At 37.9% G+C, this 19293-nt stretch overlaps 1 protein-coding gene across 3 annotated transcripts in view; it reads left to right on the top strand.

Annotated features, from left to right (window-relative positions):
• The window catches only part of COG5 (component of oligomeric golgi complex 5), a 282658-nt gene that overhangs the window by 213226 nt on the left and 50139 nt on the right, over positions 1–19293 (top strand). For all 3 annotated transcript variants that reach the window (XM_033438877.2, XM_012534817.3, XM_033438883.2), the window contains exon 14: positions 1628–1727. In XM_033438877.2, the coding sequence (XP_033294768.1) occupies positions 1628–1727 (100 nt within the window). The remainder of the gene's footprint in view (positions 1–1627; positions 1728–19293) is intronic.

The raw sequence follows: 19293 nt of genomic DNA, 5'->3' as shown, positions 1-19293 counted from the left end.
TTTTTTTATCTTAAATCCAGAAAGTACTTCATGGCGTACAAGGATTATAATCCTGATTAGTCTACTTGTGTTTGCTATTTTAAGCTTTCTAAGTGAATGTGACAGCTTTTAAAACTCTCAAAAGGGAAGATATCCTAGCAGAGGATATGGTTGTGCAACCTGAATGGTTGCAGACAATGTATTATACTGTTGCTTTTAGACATTTTACGGACCCCCCAGGTTAATCTGCAGTTGAGACTGTCTCAGTTCCTGTCATAATAACAAGTTGTCATAACAGTAGGTCTATACATTTATTTATAGGTGAATATTTTGAGGAGTAAAATTAGTAGTTAGGCAATATAGAACCAAGGTATAAAAGTCTAGATTCTTTTAGATTACAAATTTGAAGATGGTGATTCTGAGGCATGTGAGAGTACAACTAAAAAGCCACAGGTATAATATGCATATCTATCTAAATACAGCATTGAAATTGCCCAGCATCTTGATCCTAAATCTTTCCACAGTTATCTTGACTTTCCAAAGTCCTGACTGAAGACGTTTATACCCTAATGTCTCCGTTATTTGTTTCATATGGTAGTGACAAAACTGGTCATGGATTGAACTTGATCTCTTTACCTGTTTATGGACATGTTAACCTGTTTATGGACTGCACCCATTCCCCGGTGCAGTTTGACAATGCTGTGATCAATTGTAAGGTGGGACTTGAAGAAGCATACTTATGCCATTGTTTAATAGAATGTGAAAGTGAACTTTAATAAAATTATGTCTCACTGGCATATGAAAGGGCATTTTTGTCACACATAGTAAGCACTAATGTTGTTTTAAAGTCCTTCACTTTCTTCATAAAGGCAACCTGGTAAGTGCCAAGATTTATTCTGCTACTTGAGAGACAATAATTACTTTTCTTGCTTTTCTACTTGTATATGCATTTTCATGCAATTTTTAACTCTTAATTAAAAATTAACTTTAAAAAAGTTAACTTTCCATGGTCTTTGTAAATACTTTTTTTTGCAATTACCTCAAATGTCCCAATTAATCCAATGTTAAATTGAAAATAAGCATGACAGAGAAATACTTTAAGAATCCAAATTTTTAAAATATCAAGTTAAATCCTTGTTATGCTTTTGATATATTTAAAAAGCTATTTTATCAAAATAGCATGAATTGGCATAATTTCTACAGAAACTGAGTATCTTTATGTATCGTGTAATTTATATTTTTAGCCTTTGTCCTTCCAAGGTTACCATTTCCATTCAAAAGCTGTCATTTCCTTGCAGATGTCTGTGACATGCAGTGTCTCTAATTGCACTTATCAGTATTAACAAGAGTGCTACTTGAAAAATCTGCACACAATTTACTCTCTTAATCACAGCCTGAACTCACACATGACATGCATTTATTAATGAGAAACTGGTCATTAACCAGACAGTCTTAGAGCACTTTTTCCTAATGCTGAATTTAGCAGGGAAAATGAAACAGTGCAATCAATCAGTTCTTGGAGGCAACCAGTGAAATCTATAAAAAAAAAATCACCGCATTGTTTATTGGGATTAGGTTTATATGTTGCTCTTTACTTTGTTGATGAACTGTGTTGCTAATAATTAAAGTCTGTTTTTGTTTTCTTCAGTGAACTAAATGTAGCTGCTGTTGATGCAGACCTCACATTAGCTGTGTCAAAAAACGTGGCAAAGACCATCAAGTTGTATGGTGTAAAATCAGAGCAGCTGGTAAGTGATAGTCCCTTCTGTAAACTTTAATGATTTTGTTTAAAATTACTAATTATACAGTACTTGACTAACTATAAATATTGAATTGACTGCATATTAATTTACTGGAAAATTTTATAGTGAATTTTTGAAACTTTCTTATGAATTTAAACCAGAAAAAAATGTTACCTCTTAAAAATTGGCCCTCCTACCATTGCTACACTTAAAAAATGCAGGCAGGTTTTATAAGACTTTTAAAAAAATGCATGTGCCACTTTATGGGCTAAATTATATATATTTTTAAGTGTAATTATTTCAGATTGATCAAATTTCCTGTCATGAGACCCCCTCACCTCAGATATCATTCATGTGCTGTTACTTAGTGTGAAATTGACTTGAACCATTAGAAAATGATTGGAGGAAGTGAAGTGCTTAAAACTGTAAAAGAAAGATGTTGATTTACTTTCTAAAGGTTCGAGCCCTAGACTGTGGAAGTTTAGCTCCAAAATTACTCTTTTTGAAACAGCTGTTTGCATATATTTAAAATAATACCTGCATGCCTGAATCATAATTTTAATTCTCTACATTAATGTTTTAAAGTTAAGCATACATATTTAACTAGTAGATATGTATGCTAACTGAAATCCAAGGAGTAGGGCTTTAGTACATCTTTAACTGTCATTGATGGACTAATTTTAGAGAATGTGCCAAAATGTGGTATCTCTACTGTCATTATACGGATAGCTAACCATGTTTTTTTGTTGTTGTTGTTTGGCTTCCCTGACTGCTCCAATTGAAACATTGTAAAATGAAGTACAGTTGACTCTTGAACAACTTGGGGGTTGGGGTACCTACCCTCCCTGCAGTCAGAAATCCATGTGTAATTGATAGTCAGCTCTCCGTATTCGTAGTTTCTCCTTGTCATCCCTTCCGTGTCGGTGGATTCAACCAACTGCGGATCATGTAGTACTGTATTATTTACTACTGAAAAAAATCTGCAGGTAAGTGGACCCTCCCAGTTCAAAACCATGTGTTCAAGGGTCAGTTGTAATCTGGCTTTACCTATATCCTAGTAGTTCTAGTTAGTTCTGGAATAATTTTTAGAGTAGGTTGGTAACAAATTGAACTTAAGGAATTTGCATAAAATAATCCTTGGTGCTAACAATCATTTCATGAGACTTCCTGCTTTCACTTCCAATGGATGGCTCCATTGTGTTTGCATATTAATATGGTGCTGTTTTCTACTCAATTATTCTTGCAGTCTTGACAAATAATTTAGAAGCATCTTTTTTTTTTAACTTTGTTTATTGAAAACTGGCCCTACAGAGACCATGGAAGCTCTTTGTAGGTAATTAGATGACTAATTTTTCTCTCAGACTTTTTTTATAGAAGCTTTATTATGATACTTATTACTTTGAAAAACATGGTTTATTGCTATAAATGAAATTCAGTATTATATCCAGTAGAGTTAGTTCAGTGTAATTACTGGAAGTGTCAGGAAAAAAATATCCTTATGAGATGGTCCCACCTGAAAACAACATTATAAAGAAGAGCCAGCATATGTATGGAAAATATATCACTCTTCTGTGTCAGGCAGGGGCAGTGGTAAATGTAACATGTGACTTCAGTTAAGGCAGTGGTGGCAAAAGGCTTTAACAAAATTAAAATATATCAAAAACATTGGATTGAATTGATGCTGTTGGTCAAATAGTCTGTGACCCTAAATTATTCAGGCCTACCATCCTACAATGCTAAAGGGTAACAGAAAGTTCCGGACTTAAAATTTTTTTTTTTAGACAGTAAACATGGTCTACGTTTGATTCATTCCAATAGAATACATTTGATCACATTTTTTTTTTTTTTACACAGCAGGTTCTTATTAGTCATCCATTTTATACACATCACTGTATACATGTCAATTCCAGTTGCCCAATTCATCACACCACCACCACCACCCCTCAGCCACGTTCCCCCTTTGGTGTCCATACACTTGTTCTCTACAACTGTGTCTCAATTTCTGCCCTGCAAACCGGTTCATCTGTACCATTTTTCTAGGTTCCACGTATATGCGTTAATACACAATATTTGTTTTTCTCTTTCTGACTTATTTCACTCTGTATGACAGTCTCTAGATCCATTCACGTCTCAACAAAGACCCAATTTCGTTCCTTTTTATGGCTGGGTAATATTCCATTGTATATATGTACCACATCTTCTTTATCCATTCTTCTGTCGATTGGCATTTAGTTTACTTCCATGACCTGGCTGTTGTAAATACTGCTGCAATGAACATTGGGGTGCGTGAGTCTTTTTTTTTTTCTTTTTTTCGATACACAGGCCTCTCACTGTTGTGGCCTCTCCTGTTGCGGAGCACAGGCTCTGGACATGCAGGCTCAGCGGCCATGACTCACAGGCCTAGCCGCTCCACGGCATGTGGGATCTTCCTGGACCGGGGCACGAACCCATGTCCCCTGCATCGGCAGGCGGACTCTCAACCACTGCATCACCAGGGAAGCCCGCATGAGTCTTTTTGAATTGTTGTTTTCGCTGGGTATATGCCTAGTAGTGGGATTGCTGGATCATATGGTAATTCTATTTTCAGTTTTTTAAGGAACCTCCATACTGTTCTCCATAGTGGCTGTATCAGTTTACATGCCCACCAACAGTGCAAGAGGGTTCCCTTTTCTCCACACCCTCTCCAGTATTTGTTGTTTGTAGATTTTCTGATGATGCCCATTCTAACTGGTGTGAGGTGATACCTCTTTGTAGTTTTGATTTGCATTTCTCTAATAATTAGTGATGTTGAGCATCTTTTCATGTGCTTCTTGGCCATCTGTACGTCTTCTTTGGAGAAAGGTCTGTTTAGGTCTTCTGCCCATTTTTGGATTGGGTTGTTTGTTTTTTTAATATTGAGCTGCATGAGATATTTATATATTTTGGAGATAAATCGTTTGTCCGTTGATTCATTTGCAAATATTTTCACCCATTCTGAGGGTTGTCTTTTCGTCTTGTTTATGGTTTCCTTTGCTGTGCAAAAGCTTTTAAGTTTCATTAGGTCCCATTTGTTTATTTTTGTTTTTATTTCCATTACTCTAGGAGGTGGATCAAAAAAGATCTTGCTGTGCTTTATGTCAAAGAGTGTTCTTCCTATGTTTTCCTCTAAGAGTTTTATAGTGTCCGGTCGTACATTTAGGTCTCTAATTCATTTTGAGTTTATTTTTGTGTATGGTGTTAGGGAGTGTTCTAATTTCATTCTTTTACATGTAGCTGTCCAGTTTTCCCAGCACCACTTATTGAAGAGACTGTCTTTTCTCCATTGTATATCCTTGCCTCCTTTGTCATAAATTAGTTGTCCATAGGTGCATGGGTTTATTACCTCTGGGCTTTCTATCTTGTTCCATTGATCTATGTTTCTGTTTTTGTGCCAGTACCATATTGTCTTGATGACTGTAGCTTTGTAGTGTAGTCTGAAGTCAGGGAGTCTGATTCCTCCAGCTCCGTTCTTTTCCCTCAAGACTAATTTGGCTATTCGGGGTCTTTGTGTCTCCATACAAATTTTAAGATTTTTTGTTCTACTTCCATAAAAAAAATGCCATTGGTAATTTGATAGGGATTGCATTGAATCTGTAGATTGCTTTGGGTAGTATAGTCATTTTCACAATATTGATTCTTCCAATCCAAGAACATGGTATATCTCTCCATCTGTTGGTATCATCTTTGATTTCTTTCATCAGTGTCTTATAGTTTTCTGCATACAGGTCTTTTGTCTCCCTAGGTAGGTTTATTCCTAGGTATTTTATTATTCTTGTTGCAGTGGTAAATGGGAGTGTTTCCTTAATTTCTCTTACAGATTTTTCATCATTAGTGTATAGGAATGCAAGGGATTTCTGTGTATTAATTTTGTATCCTGCAACTTTACCAAATTCACTGATTAGCTCTAGTAGTTTTCGGGTGGCATCTTTAGGATTCTCTATGTATAGTATCATGTCATCTGCAAACAGTGACAGTTTTACTTCTTCTTTTCCAGTTTGTATTCCTTTTCTTTCTTTTTCTTCTCTGATTGCTGAGGCTAGGACTTCCAAAACTGTATTGAATAATAGTTGTGAGAGTGGACATCCTTGTCTTGTTCCTGATCTTAGTGGAAATGCTTTCAGTTTTTCACCATTGAGAATGATGTTTGCTGTGGGTTTGTCATATATGGCCTTTATTATGTTGAGGTAGGTTCCCTCTTTGCCCACTTTCTGGAGAGTTTTTATCATAAGTGGGTGTTGAATTTTGTCTAAAGCTTTTCTGCATCTATTGAGATGATCATATGGTTTTTCTTCTTCAGTTTGTTAATATGGTGTATCACATTGATTGATTTGCATGTATTGAAGAATCCTTGCATCCCTGGGATAAATCCACTTGATCATGGTGTATGATCCTTTTAATGTGTTGTTGGATTCTGTTTGCTAGTATTTTGTTGAGGATTTTTGCATCTATATTCATCAGTGATATTGGTCTGTAATTTTCTTTTTTTGCAGTATCTTTGTCTGGTTTTGGTATCAGGGTGGTGGTGGCCTCACAGAATGAGTTTGGGAATGTTCCTTCCTCTGCAGTTTTTTGGAAGAGTTTGAGAAAGACGGGTGTTAGCTCTTCCCTAAATGTTTGATAGGATTCACCTGTGAAGCCATCTGGTCCTGGACTTTTGTTGGAAGATTTTTAATCACAGTTTCAACTTCACTACTTGAGATTGGTCTGTTCATATTTTCTATTTCTTCCTGGTTCAGTCTTAGAAGGTTATACCTTTCTAAGAATTTTTCCATTTCTTCCCGGTTGTCCATTTTATTGGCATAGAGTTGCCTGTAGTAGTCTCTTAGGATGCTTTGTATTTCTGTGGTGTCTGTTGTAACCTCTCCTTTTTCATTTCCAATTTTATTGATTGGAGTCCTCTCCCTCTTTTTCGTGATGAGCCTGGCTAACGGTTTATCAATTTTGTTTATCTTCTCAAAGAACCAGCTTTTAGTTTTATTGATCTTTTGTTTTTTTATTGATCAATTGTTTTCTTTGTTTCTATTTCAGTTATTTCTGCTCTGATCTTTATGATTTCTTTCCTTCTTCTAACTTTGGGTTTTGTTTGTTCTTCTTTCTGTAGTTCCTTTAGGTGTAAGATTAGATTATTTATTTGAGATTTTTCTTGTTTTTTGAGGTAGGCCTGTATAGCTATAAACTTCCCTCTTAGAACTGCTTTTGCTGTATCCCGTAGGTTTTAGATTGTCACGTTTTCATTGTCATTTGTCTTTAGGTATTTTTTGATTTCCTCTTTGATTTCTTCAGTGATCTCTTGGTTATTTAGTAACGTAGTGTTTAGCCTCCATGTGTTTGTGTTTTTTATGTTTTTTCCCCTGTAATTCATTTCTAATCTCATAGCGTTGTGGTCAGAAAAGATGCTTGATATGATTTCAGTTTTCTTAAATTTACTGAGACTTGATTTGTGACCCAAGATGTGGTCTATCCTGGAGAATGTTCCGTGCACACTTGAGAAGAGAGTGTATTCTGTTGTTTTTGGATGGAATGTCCTATAAATATCAATTAAATCTATCTGGTCTACTGTGTCATTTAAAGCTTCTGTTTCCTTATTTATTTTCATTTTGATTGATCCGTCCATTGGTGTAAGTGAGGTGTTAAAGTCCCCCACGATTATTGTGTTACTGTTGATTTCCTGTTTTACAGCTGTTAGCAGTTACCTTATGTATTGAGGTGCTCCTATGGTGGGTGCGTACATATTTATAATTGTTATATCTTCTTCTTGCATTGATCCGTTGATCATTATGTAGTGTCCTTCCTTGTCTCTTGTAACATTCTTTATTTTAAAGTCTATTTTATCTGATATGAGTATTGCTCCTCCAGCTTTCTTCTGATTTCTATTTGCATGGGATATGTTTTTCCATCCCCGCACTTTCAGTCTGTATGTGTCCCTAGGTCTGAAGTGGGTCTCTTGTAGACAGCATATATATGGGTCTTGTTTTTGTATCCATTCAGCAAGATTGTGTCTTTTGGTTGGAGCATTTAATCCATTCACATTTAAGGTAATTATTGATATATATGTTCCTATTACCGTTTTCTTAATTGTTTGGGGTTTGTTTTTGTAGGTTCTTTTCTTGTGTTCCCACTTAGAGAAGTTCCTTTAGCATTTGTTGTAGAGCTGGTTTGGTGGTGCTGAATTCTCTTAGCTTTTGCTTTTCTGTAAAGCTTTTGATTTCTCCATCGAATCTGAATGAGATCCTTGCTGAGTAGAGTAATCTTGGCTGTAGGTTCTTGCCTTTCATCACTTTAAGTATATCATGCCACTCCCTTCTGGCTTGTAGAGTTTCTGCTGAGAAATCAGCTGTTAATCTTATGGGAGTTCCCTTGTATGTTGTCATTTTTCCCTTGCTGCTTTCAATAATTTTTCTTTGTCTTTAATTTTTGCCAGTTTGATTACTATGTGTCTTGGTTTGTTTCTCCTTGGGTTTATCCTGTATGGGACTCTCTGTGCTTCCTGGACTTGGGTGGCTATTTCCTTTCCCATGTTAGGGAAGTTTTCAACTATAATCTCTTCAAATATTTTCTCGGGTCCTTTCTCTCTCTCTTCTACTTCTGGGACCCCTATAATGTGAATGTTGTTGCCTTTAATGTTGTCCCAGAGGTCTCTTAGGCTGTCTTCATTTCTTTTCATTTTTTTTTCTTTATTCTGTTCCACAGCAGTGAATTCCACCATTCAGTCTTTCAGGTCACTTATCCGTTCTTCTGCCTCAGTTATTCTGCTATTGATTCCTTCTAGTGTAGTTTTCATTTCAGTTATTGTATTGTTCATCTCTGTTTGTTTGCTCTTTAATTCTTCTAGGTCTTTGTTAAACATTTCTTGCATCTTCTCGATCTTTGCCTCCTTTGTATTTCTGAGGTCCTGGATCATCTTCCCTATCATTATTCTGAATTCTTTTTCTGGAATGTTGCCTATCTCCACTTCATTTAGTTGTTTTTCTGTGGTTTTATCTTGTTCCTTCATCTGGTACATAGCCCTCTGCCTTTTCATCTTGTCTGTCGTTCTGTGAATGTGGTTATTGGTCCACAGGCTGCAGGACTGTAGTTCTTGCTTCTGCTGTCTGCCCTCTGGTGGGTGAGGCTGTCTAAGAGGCTTGTGCAGGTTTCCTGATGCGAGGGACTGGTGGTGGGTAGAGCTGACTCTTGCTCTGGTGGACAGAGCTCAGTAAAACTTTAATCCACTTGACTGCTGATGGGTGGGGCTGAGTTCCCTCCCTCTTGGTTGTTTGGCCTGAGGCAACCCAACAGTGGAGCCTACCTGGGCTCTTTGGTGGGGCGAATGGCAGACTCTGGGAGAGCTCACGCCAAGGAGTACGTCCCAGAACTTCTGCTGCCAGTGTCCTTGTCCCCACAGTAAGCCACAGCCACCCCCTGCCTCTTCAGGAGACCGTCCAACACTAGCAGGTAGGTCTGGTTCAGTCTCCCCTGGGGTCATTGCTCCTTCCCCTGGGTCCCAATGCGCACACTACTTTGTGTGTGCCCTCCTAGAGTCTCTGTTTCCTCCAGTCCTGTCGAAGTCCTGCAGTCAAATCCCACTAGGCATCACGAAACAGGGGAAGGCTTCAAGTGAGCTTTATTAGGGAGCACTCCCGGGCGAGGTTCACTGGTCCGAGAGAAAGGGGGCCAGAGAAGTCACGCTGGGGCGAGGGTTGGGCAAGATTTTATAGGGGAAGAAGGGAAAGGGGTGTGGTGAATCTGGGAGGGCGCAGGGTATTCCTTATTTGGTGGTCTTTTCGGGTATCCTGGGGGACCGTTAGTCCCGCCCCTTGAAAGGCGGGAAGGCTGGGCTGGTTTCAAAGTCCCCAGGTTAGTTTCTGGAACTGGGTGGTCCGGAATGTCTCCAGGGCAGTTTCTGGAACTGGGTTGTCCGGAGAATTTCATTCTGATGCAACCTGTGAATCTGATTGTGTTCCCCTGCCTCGGGCCAGTTGGCCTTACAGCTTCAAAGTCTGATTCTCTACAAATTCCTCTTCCCATTGCCAGACCCCCAGGTCGGGAAGCCTGACGTGGGGCTCAGAACCTTCACTCCAGTGGGTGGACTTCTGTGGTATAAGTGTTCTGCAGTCTGTGAGTCACCCACCCAGCAGTTACGGGATTTGATTTTGCTGTGATTGTGCCCCTCCTACCGTCTCATTGTGGCTTCTCCTTTGTCTTTGGATGTGGGGGTATCTTTTTTGATGAGTTCCAGTGTCTTCCTGTTGATGATTGTCCAGCAGCTAGTTATGATTCTGGTGTTCTCACAAGAGGGAGTGAGAGCATGTCCTTCTACTCCGCCATCTTGGTTCACAGTTTCTTAAAATTTTTTTTTTTTAAGTGAATTTTTTTAAGGTCGTTTTACTTTTCTGCTTTCATTTTAGTGTTTAAAGAAAGCCTAAGCATTAAATAACAGTTCAAACAGCATCATATGTTTATTATTTTAAATATTATTGAGTAATGACAAGTAACTTTTAATGTTCATCTCTTGTATTTTGGCTATTAATAACACTTTCTGCCCCTCCTCTATGTTTTTAAATTTGACACATTTTGTTCTTTGATCTTACCATATTCCTCTTCCTTTATAATTATTTCACTGAAAACATTTAGAAGAAAATAGCCAAGTGTTAAATCTTTAGTGAGAGAAAGATTGAAAGATGTTTTTCTTTTCTTTTTTTTTTTTTTTTTTGCCGTACGCGGGCCTCTCACTGCTGTGGCCTCTCCCGCTGCGGAGCACAGGCTCCAGACACGCTGGCCCAGCGGCCATAGCTCACGGGCCCAGCCGCTCCACGGCACGTGGGATCCTCCCGGACTGGGGCACGAACCCATGTCCCCTGCATCGGCAGGTGGACCCCCAACCACTGCGCCACCAGGGAAGCCCTGAAACATGTTTTAAAGTAGAATATCTACTCTATCTGTAAGTGGAAATGTTTAGTTGAAATTTGGTATAAGTCTATAAAGGGACAGTTCTTTCTGTAGGTGAGATATTTAAGTCTCAAGTCCACAAGGTTGAAAAGTAACAGAAATCATATCATTAATGAATGTTTAAGCTGTGAAATAAAGGAAAGCTAGAATTTTAACAACAGTGTGTTTTTTAAAAGGGCAACTTGAAAATACAAAACTTGAAATGTAGAATGAGCAGCTTTCCAGAATCCTAAATTTATTTTCCTAAAGGTTAGTTGTGGAAGTTTCTTGGCTATCGGAACATTTAACATGCTTAACTATAGCTTTAGTTCACATCAGGAGAAAGGATGGTAAAAGGATTTCTCAAGTTGATCCTTTGTGTAGACCATCTTTATGACCATCTAAACTCACTATGTGTTTTTGGATATATTCTTTCATATGCCTAAAAAAGCTGTGTGTTTTTCTTTTCAACCTTATTATTTGAATGTCTTAGGATATAGTAGAATAAAACATATATGAGTTATATACATAGTACATATATTTGCTTATAATAATCTGAAATTATTTTATCATTACACATGTATTTGTTTTTCTAAGTCTTCTTTGTTATTAATCACCAGAGTTATGTCATAAAAACCTAAAGCTCTATAGGGACAAATCCTTACATCCTTCTTTCTGACTCTTAAATGGTACCAGAGAATTCTTTTTTTTTTTTTTTTTTTTTTATGGTATGCGGCCCTCTCACTGCCACGGCCTCTCCCGTTGCGGAACACAGGCTCCGGACGCGCCGGCCCAGTGGCCGTGGCTCACGGGCCCAGCCGCTCCGCGGCATATGGGATCTTCCCGGACCAGGGCACGAACCCACGTCCCCTGCATCGGCAGGCGGACTCCCAACCACTGTGCCACCAGGGAAGCCCGAGAATTCATTTTTTAAGGTTAGGATAGGGTCGTAAAAATAACTACCATTATTAAACATCTATAGTTGCTTGGATTGTGCCAAGGCATTAAAATGTATTATCTCATTTATCTCACAACAACCCTTGAAATGGAAGTATCAATATCCGCCACTACAAAGTGGGAATTCAGGCTGAGAAAGCTTAGTAGCCTGGCCGATATAGACTCCTAAAAGTGCAATGCCGGCAGGCAAGTCTTGAAACTAGCATTCAGACTCCGATTTGAGTCTAGACCAAGCTTTAAAACTCTCTTGTTGGGCTTCCCTGGTGGCGCAGTGGTTGAGAGTCCGCCTGCCGATGCAGGGGACACGGGTTTGTGCCCCGGTCCTGGAAGATCCCACATGCCGCGGAGTGCCTGGGCCCGTGAGCCATGGCCCCTGGGCCTGCGCATCCGGGGAGAGGCCACAACAGTGAGAGGCCTGCGTACAAAAACAAACAAACAAAAAAACTCTCTTGTACCACAACACAAATACATCTTTCTTTTTTTACTTAAGTAGTATTGTTTTGTGATTTACTTACCCACTTTACAATATAACATAGAGATCTATATTTGCTATTTTAATACCTGCATAGTATATTTACGTATCATAGTTTACTTCTCTATTCTTAATGGATAGTGTCTTAGTCCATTCGGGCTACTGTAACAAAATGCCCTAAACTGGGTGACTTATAAACAACAGCAATTTATTTCTCACAGTTCTGGAGGCTGGCAAGTGCAAGATCAAGGCGTCAGCAGATTAGGTATTTGGTGAGAGCCCCTTTTTGGTTCATAGATGGCTGTCTTTATTCTGTAAGCTCACAGTGTGGAAGGGGCAAGGGGGCCTTCTCAAGCCTCTCTTATAAGGGCACAAATCCCATTCATGAGTGCTCTGCCCTCATAACCTAATCAGCTGCCAAAGACTCCCGCCACCTGGGGCATTAGGTTTCAACGTATGAATTGGTGGGCGGAGGGTACGAACATTCAGATGGTAGCAGATGTTTAGATGGTTTAGTGATTTAATTTAGAAATAACAGGGATTTAGCCTTGAATTCGCACATGCGAGTTATAAGTCTTAGGGTTTACTTCCTTCACATGTATTTAATTTAGTATGTTTCCAAGGTGCTCTTTTGTGAAAATGAGGTAAGTGTTTTTTTAGACTGTCTTCATTTAAGAATTCTTACTCGTTTGCCTTGACAGCAGCTGTGAAGTTATAATTAATTTACTAAGTAGAATTTTATATTCCAAATGCACACACACACCCCTATAGATGTATATATCATAATATTTTATGATTGAACAAATTGATTATATAATGGTGATATATCGGTAATTTGTATAGTTCTGAAATGTGAACTTTAGTAGAACATGTCACTAGACCTTGCAACCACAAGTTTGAATCAGAGTTTTCCTTGTTCTCTATATGTTAAAAGAAAATTAAAGTATTATATAAGGGAATTATTGTGATACCTTGGTAATATATAGGCTTACAAACTACTGTGATAACAAAATTATAGGCAAACAATACTAGTAAGTATTCCTTTTAAAAGGTAAATTGTTAGGGCATTTTCTAATAATAACTATTATCTGATGGTTTCTGGGCATGACATATAGAATCCCAATATAAATGTCAAATGTTATAAATTGTGAAAAAGTGGATTAGCATTTAATTAGATTGCAGACCATTTGAAACAATAATAAGGATGACATTTAAGGGGAGGTTTCAGCTTCTGAGCAGGTCAGTAGCTGTGTATGATGAGGTCAGTAGCTCTAGACGACAGTAGGGTTTTTTAAAAGCTTTGTAAATATACACTTTATTCTTTGTATAATTAACAAGTAGTTTAGAGACTTGACATTCTTATAATGGAAGGAAACCTGCATGTGTGATATTTAAATGATGATATAGAAACATAGGAGTTTAACTTTTTTAGTTTTAAAAGGATTGTTTAATGCAGGTTTAAATGTCGTCTACTTGGATACTGCTCCATATAATATCATATGGTAATAGCCTGTGTTATTAACATTCAAGTAGAAGATTTTTTAAAAAATATGAAATCACTTCGAAGAGTTTTTATGTTAGGCGCAAGCAGAGGAAACGTATCGGTAGATTCTCTTGAACCAAACACACTTTAGCTGTAATACAAATACACTGATCCTTTGGGTTACGTACCCTGTTGATTCTTCAGACAGCTTTCCACTCTTTGTTACCTCTCTTCTTATGTTGGTGTATTTTAGGATCACTCCTTCTTTTCATTAAGACAGCTCTCTGACTTGCTTCCCAGACTCGTAAGAGCTTGATTTTCTGGGGGCTGTGTCAGGTCAGTAGTAAGTAGTCGTGCTGTCTAAGATTCAGTAGGCCATAGTGAAGACAGAGAGAAATGTCAAATAATGGTGTTGTAATTAGCAAATATTTTCAGCAGAAATTTAAAAATGCATTTGTCAGTTAAAGTCTGCTCAAAAGTCTGTTTAACTGTTGCCACAAAATTGTTGTATAATAGCTACAAAATCTGAGTTGCATGCAATAAGCATTTATTGCTTATACGTCTTGGGGCCTGTGAGGGGCAGCTAAGTGACTTTGCTGACTTTGGCTGGGTTTACTCCACACTAGGCTAGCTGCTGATCTAGGCTGGCTTTAACCATAGTTAATACTCTGTTCTTCATGTCTCTAATCCTGCAGCAGGCTATTCTGAGCTTGGTTTCACAGTGAAGGCAGAGGCACAAGAGAGAAAATAGCCCCGTAAGTGTGGCTCACCAAAGCAACCCAGCCACAGTGCGATACTAAATAGCAAAGGATATGGCTGCAGAAAGAGATGAAGGATTGGGGCCGATTACGCCATCTATCACAAAGCCAAGTTGGGAACTTGGCAACAGAAAAAAAGAGTTAATGAGCTTTTCTTTTTAATTCCCAATGGCCTAATCTCCCTTCTTGAATCCTAATAGTGTGTATTAAATTTTTAAAATATTTGTTTGTATTGGGATATAATTGACACATAACATTATATTAGTTTCAGGTGCACAGCCTAACTTTTTTTTTTCCTGTGATGAGAACTTTTAAGATTTTCTCTTTTAGCAACTTTCAGTATATGGTATTGTTAGCTGTAGTCCCCCTGCTGTACATTACATCCCTGGACTTACTGTCTTATAACTGGAAGTTTGTACCTTTTCACCATCTTCACCCATTTCTCCCACCCCTTACCCCTCACCTCTAGCAGCCACCAATCTGTTCTCTTGTATCTATGAGTTTGTTTTGTTTTGTTTTTTTAGATTCTACATATAAGTGAAATCAAAGGCTTTTGTTTTCCTCTATCTGACTTATTTTACTTAGCATAATGCCCTCAAGGTCCATCCATGTTGTCACAAATGGCAGGATTTCTTTCTTTTTTTGTAGCTGAATAATATTCCATTACACATATACACCACATTTTCTTTATCCATTCATTTGCCATGGACCCTTAGGTTGTTTCCACATCTTGGCTAGTGTAAATAATGCTTCAGTGAACATAGGGGTGCATATATCTTTTCCAGATAGTGATTGCATTTTCTTCAGATTGCTGAATCATATGGTAGTTCTGTTTTTAATTTCTTGAGGAACCTCCATACTGTTTTCCACAGTGGCTGTAGCAGTTTACATTCTCACCATCAGTGCACAGGGTTCCCTTTTCTCCACATCCTCTCCAGTACTTGTTATTTCTTATCTTTTTCTTACCAGCCATTTTAACAGGTGTGAAGTGATGCCTCTTTATGGTTTTGATTTGCATTTCTCTGATGATTAGTGATGTTGAGCACTTTTTTATGTACCTGTTTGCCATCTGGGTATCTTCTTTGAAAAATGTCTTTTCAGATCCTCTGCCCATCTTTCAGTCAGACTGGTTTTTGGCTGTTGAGTTGTATGGATACATGATTTGTAAATATTTACTCCTAAGTGTGTATGAAATTTTTATGGCATATGACTATCAGCTTCATAGCCCAAAGAAGATAGAAATTCATTACTATGATAATTTACTTAATGATTTTAATTAATGTTAATTTACTTTTAAAAATTATGAGCCTTTTTCTGTATGGCCTTATTTGATGACATATATTTATTCCCTTATCATATATTGTATTCTCGAATCTTTGTTGTCCTAAACTTGTTTACATTACCACAAGCATATAATATTAATTTTTCCCCTCTCCTATTTTTCCTTATGTCTTTCATTACAAAATATACTTTCATTTATCTCTTCCTTTATTTCAGAATGTGAACAAATAAAACAAATAGAATTTTCCATGTCAACTCCAGAAAGTACAAGAAGTAATAAGAGACTTGAAAAGAAACTGGGCATTTGGATCAGGCCCCCATGAGTTTTCACTGCCATGTTAGCACTTTGATACCATGAGGGTTTTTTAAATATATAATTCAGCTTTTCTAGGTGTTGCCATTGACAGGATTAGTCTGAATTACCTGGTCCATTTTTACCGGAATTGGAAGTGATCTTAAAACTATAGAGCTTTTATATCTTTTCAAGCATCTTAGTGATCAAGAAGGTATAATCTTATCCCTGTTTCAAAGTATAGGAATATAATTTAATTCTCTAATGTATACTTCAAATTATACTATTTTAAAGTATGTTTCTGGGAGAGAAAGTTGTCAGCATTTATTCAGGGTTAGGCTGTGATTCACTCAGAGTACCCTATTCCCTAGTATCCAAATACTTATAATGTCATACAAATACTTATAATGACAAAGATATAGCTACACTTACAAATAAGATAGAAAGAAAACCTATATTTACCTCCTAGGGCTGCCATAGGTATCAGCCTAGTGTGACACGAGGCAAGATGGCCTTGCAAATGGAACCAAAGCCAAAACACGCTCAGGGATTGGCTCTTGCAATATCCAGTGTGATGGGATCTCTGAGCCACCAGCATTAGACGTGATTTTAAATTGCAGAGCTGTGGTGGTAGTGGTCGGGAGGGAGGCATGGTTGAAAGGGCAACTATAAAACCCCCAGACAACAGGGACAAATGGAGTACCCATAGAGGAAGACAGTTTTCACAGAGGAGCCTCTGAGAGCTTTCAAGGTACTAGGCTAGTTCTCATATTTCTTCTGAATTTTATGACATATTTGTAACTTCAAGGTGCTGAAAAGCTGAAAATGTATTGCTGTCTACCTGTAGCTTGTGTGCTCCTGCTCTCTCTTATCAGCAGAAAAACAGCAGTCTTAATTTGAAAAAAATGACAAAACAAACAAAAAGACACTTTCTTTTAAAAGTTAGGATGCAAACTAAAATTCACTGCATTTGAGTATAAAAGAACTCATTTGCATCTTAGAAATTATTGATTGTCTTTTCCCTTTACTATATCAAGCACATAGCAGCTAACTTTTGGGCAGCCAACTTTTACTAAACTCACTAGTATGAACTTGTGCCAATTTAGATTATTTTCTGAGACATACCTAAAAAAATGGTACATATGGAAAGTGTTCTGTCTGTGATAGGGCTACAGAAAATGTTTCTCCTTTGTGGACAGCCTTTTTAAAAAATCATTTTTCAATGTCTTAGGGTAGGAATTGCTAATCTAGGAGTTCTGTGAAGGGTTTTCAGGGGATCTGTGAACCCCAGGAAATTACAAAATGTTATTTTATATGAGTTTTTTCTGGAAAAATGTTGTAACAGGTTTCAAAGAGGTCTGTGACCCCTCCCCTCAAAGTAACCGAAAAATATCTGGAAAATCTCTCAAATATTTGGAAATTAAATAACATACTTTCAAATAATCTCTGGGTCAAAAGGGAAATATAAAAATATATTTTGAATTAAATAAACATGAGAATATACCGTATCAAACTTCCTGGGATGCAGTTAATTTAGGGAAATACATAGCATTAAATGCTTATATGGGGGGCAAAAAAAAAAAGGTCCCAAATTACTGTTCAAGTATTCCACCTCAAGAAACTAGGGCAAAAGAAGACAAATTAAATCCATAGCAGTTTAATTTTCTTTTTAAATTTTCTTTATAATTTTTTTTGGCTGAGTTGGGTCTTCGTTGCTGCACGCGAGCTTTCTCTAGTTGCGGTGAGCGGGGGCTACTCTTTGTTGCAGTGCACAGGCTTCTCATTGTGGTGGCTTCTCTTGTTGTGGAGCGCAGGCTCTAGGCACACGGGTTCAGTAGTTGTGGCATGTGGGCTCAGGCAGTTGGGGCTCGGGGGCTCTAGAGCACAGGCTCAGTAGTTGTGGCGCACAGGCTTAGTTGCTCCGTGGCATGTGGGATCTTCCCAGACCAGGGCTTGAACCTGTGTCCCCTGCATCGGCAGGCAGATTCTTTTTTTTCCCCCAATTTAATTAATTATTTAAGTAATTAATTTATGGCTGCGTTGGGTCTTTGTTGCGGTGCGCAGGCTTCTCACTGTGGTGGCTTCTCTTGTTGCAGAGCACGGCCGCTAGGCACGTGGGCTTCAGTAGTTGTGGCACGCGGGCTTGGTAGTTTGACTCGCAGGCTCTAGAGCTCAGGCTCAATATTTGTGGCGCACGGGCTTAGTTGCTCGTGGAATGTGGGATCTTCCCAGACCAGGGCTCAAACCCATGTCCTCTGCATTGGCAGGCAAATTCTTAAGCACTGTGCCACCAGGGAAGCCCCCCCCCCCCGCCCCATAGCAGTTAACAGAAGGAAATAATAAAGATGAGAGCAGAAATCAAAGAGTTGAAAACAAAACCAATAGAGAAAAATCAATGAAAGCAAAAGCCTGTTCTAGAATTATATGTGACTTCTGTAAAATCAATGTACATGTAGGGGAAGAAAGACTTTCCCTCCACCCTTCTAGGTTTGATGGCTGGGTCTATGAAATAAACTGACAATAGGCAAGTTAACAGGAGAAAAAGAATACAGATTTATTAATTTTTTAATATTGTGTACGTGCATTAGGGCATCACAGTATAAAAAAAGTGAATTCCCAAAAAGGGATGAAATTTGAGAGCTTCTATACCCTCATAATAAGGAACATATTCCCCATGTTGTACAATATATCCTTGTAGATTATTTTATACCTTAGAGTTTGTACCTCCTAATCCCCTACGCCTATCTTGCCCCTCACCCCCACTGGTAACTATTTATTTGTTCTCTGTATCTGTTAGTCTGCTTCTTTTTTGTTACATTCACTAGTTTGTTATATTTTTTAGATTCCACATATAAATTATATCATACAGTATTTGTCTTTGATTTATTTCACTTAGCATATAGATGTTTCATTTCTGTTAATTCAAAACGTATATAAACCCTATCTTTGCCAAGAACCCTATTTAGTTGGGAAATCTAATTTCTAACTGTAATCATTCTAATAACCTTAAAAGAGTAACAGTAATGACAAGGAATATTGCACTCCGGGGAGTTTAGATCCTCTTCCTTCCTTTCTTAAGCGTACAAATAAAATGCTTCAAGAAAATATTAATAGTTTGGAGTTTAGTTACAAATCAGTGAGAGAAATACTTTGTCGTCTTGTGAAGATTTCTGTGTGCTCATTTGGAAAAGTCTCAAGGTATATTATTAGGCTAGAAAAAGAAGGTGAAAATACTACATTTAGTAGTCCCACCTGTAAATAAGATAGATATATAAAATAAATGCTGTTTTATAAAGGCTTTTCTATTTCCTTTTCCTTTTTTAAACAGAAGACCACAAGAAAGTGTTAGTGTATGACCTTGGAGGATTGGACTAAGGATGTTTTGTTTTTCAGTTTATACTTTT

The sequence above is a fragment of the Orcinus orca genome, chromosome 9 (assembly GCF_937001465.1).
Source record: "Orcinus orca chromosome 9, mOrcOrc1.1, whole genome shotgun sequence".
Lineage (NCBI taxonomy): Eukaryota > Metazoa > Chordata > Mammalia > Artiodactyla > Delphinidae > Orcinus > Orcinus orca.
This window is presented reverse-complemented; position numbering and strand designations above follow the sequence as displayed.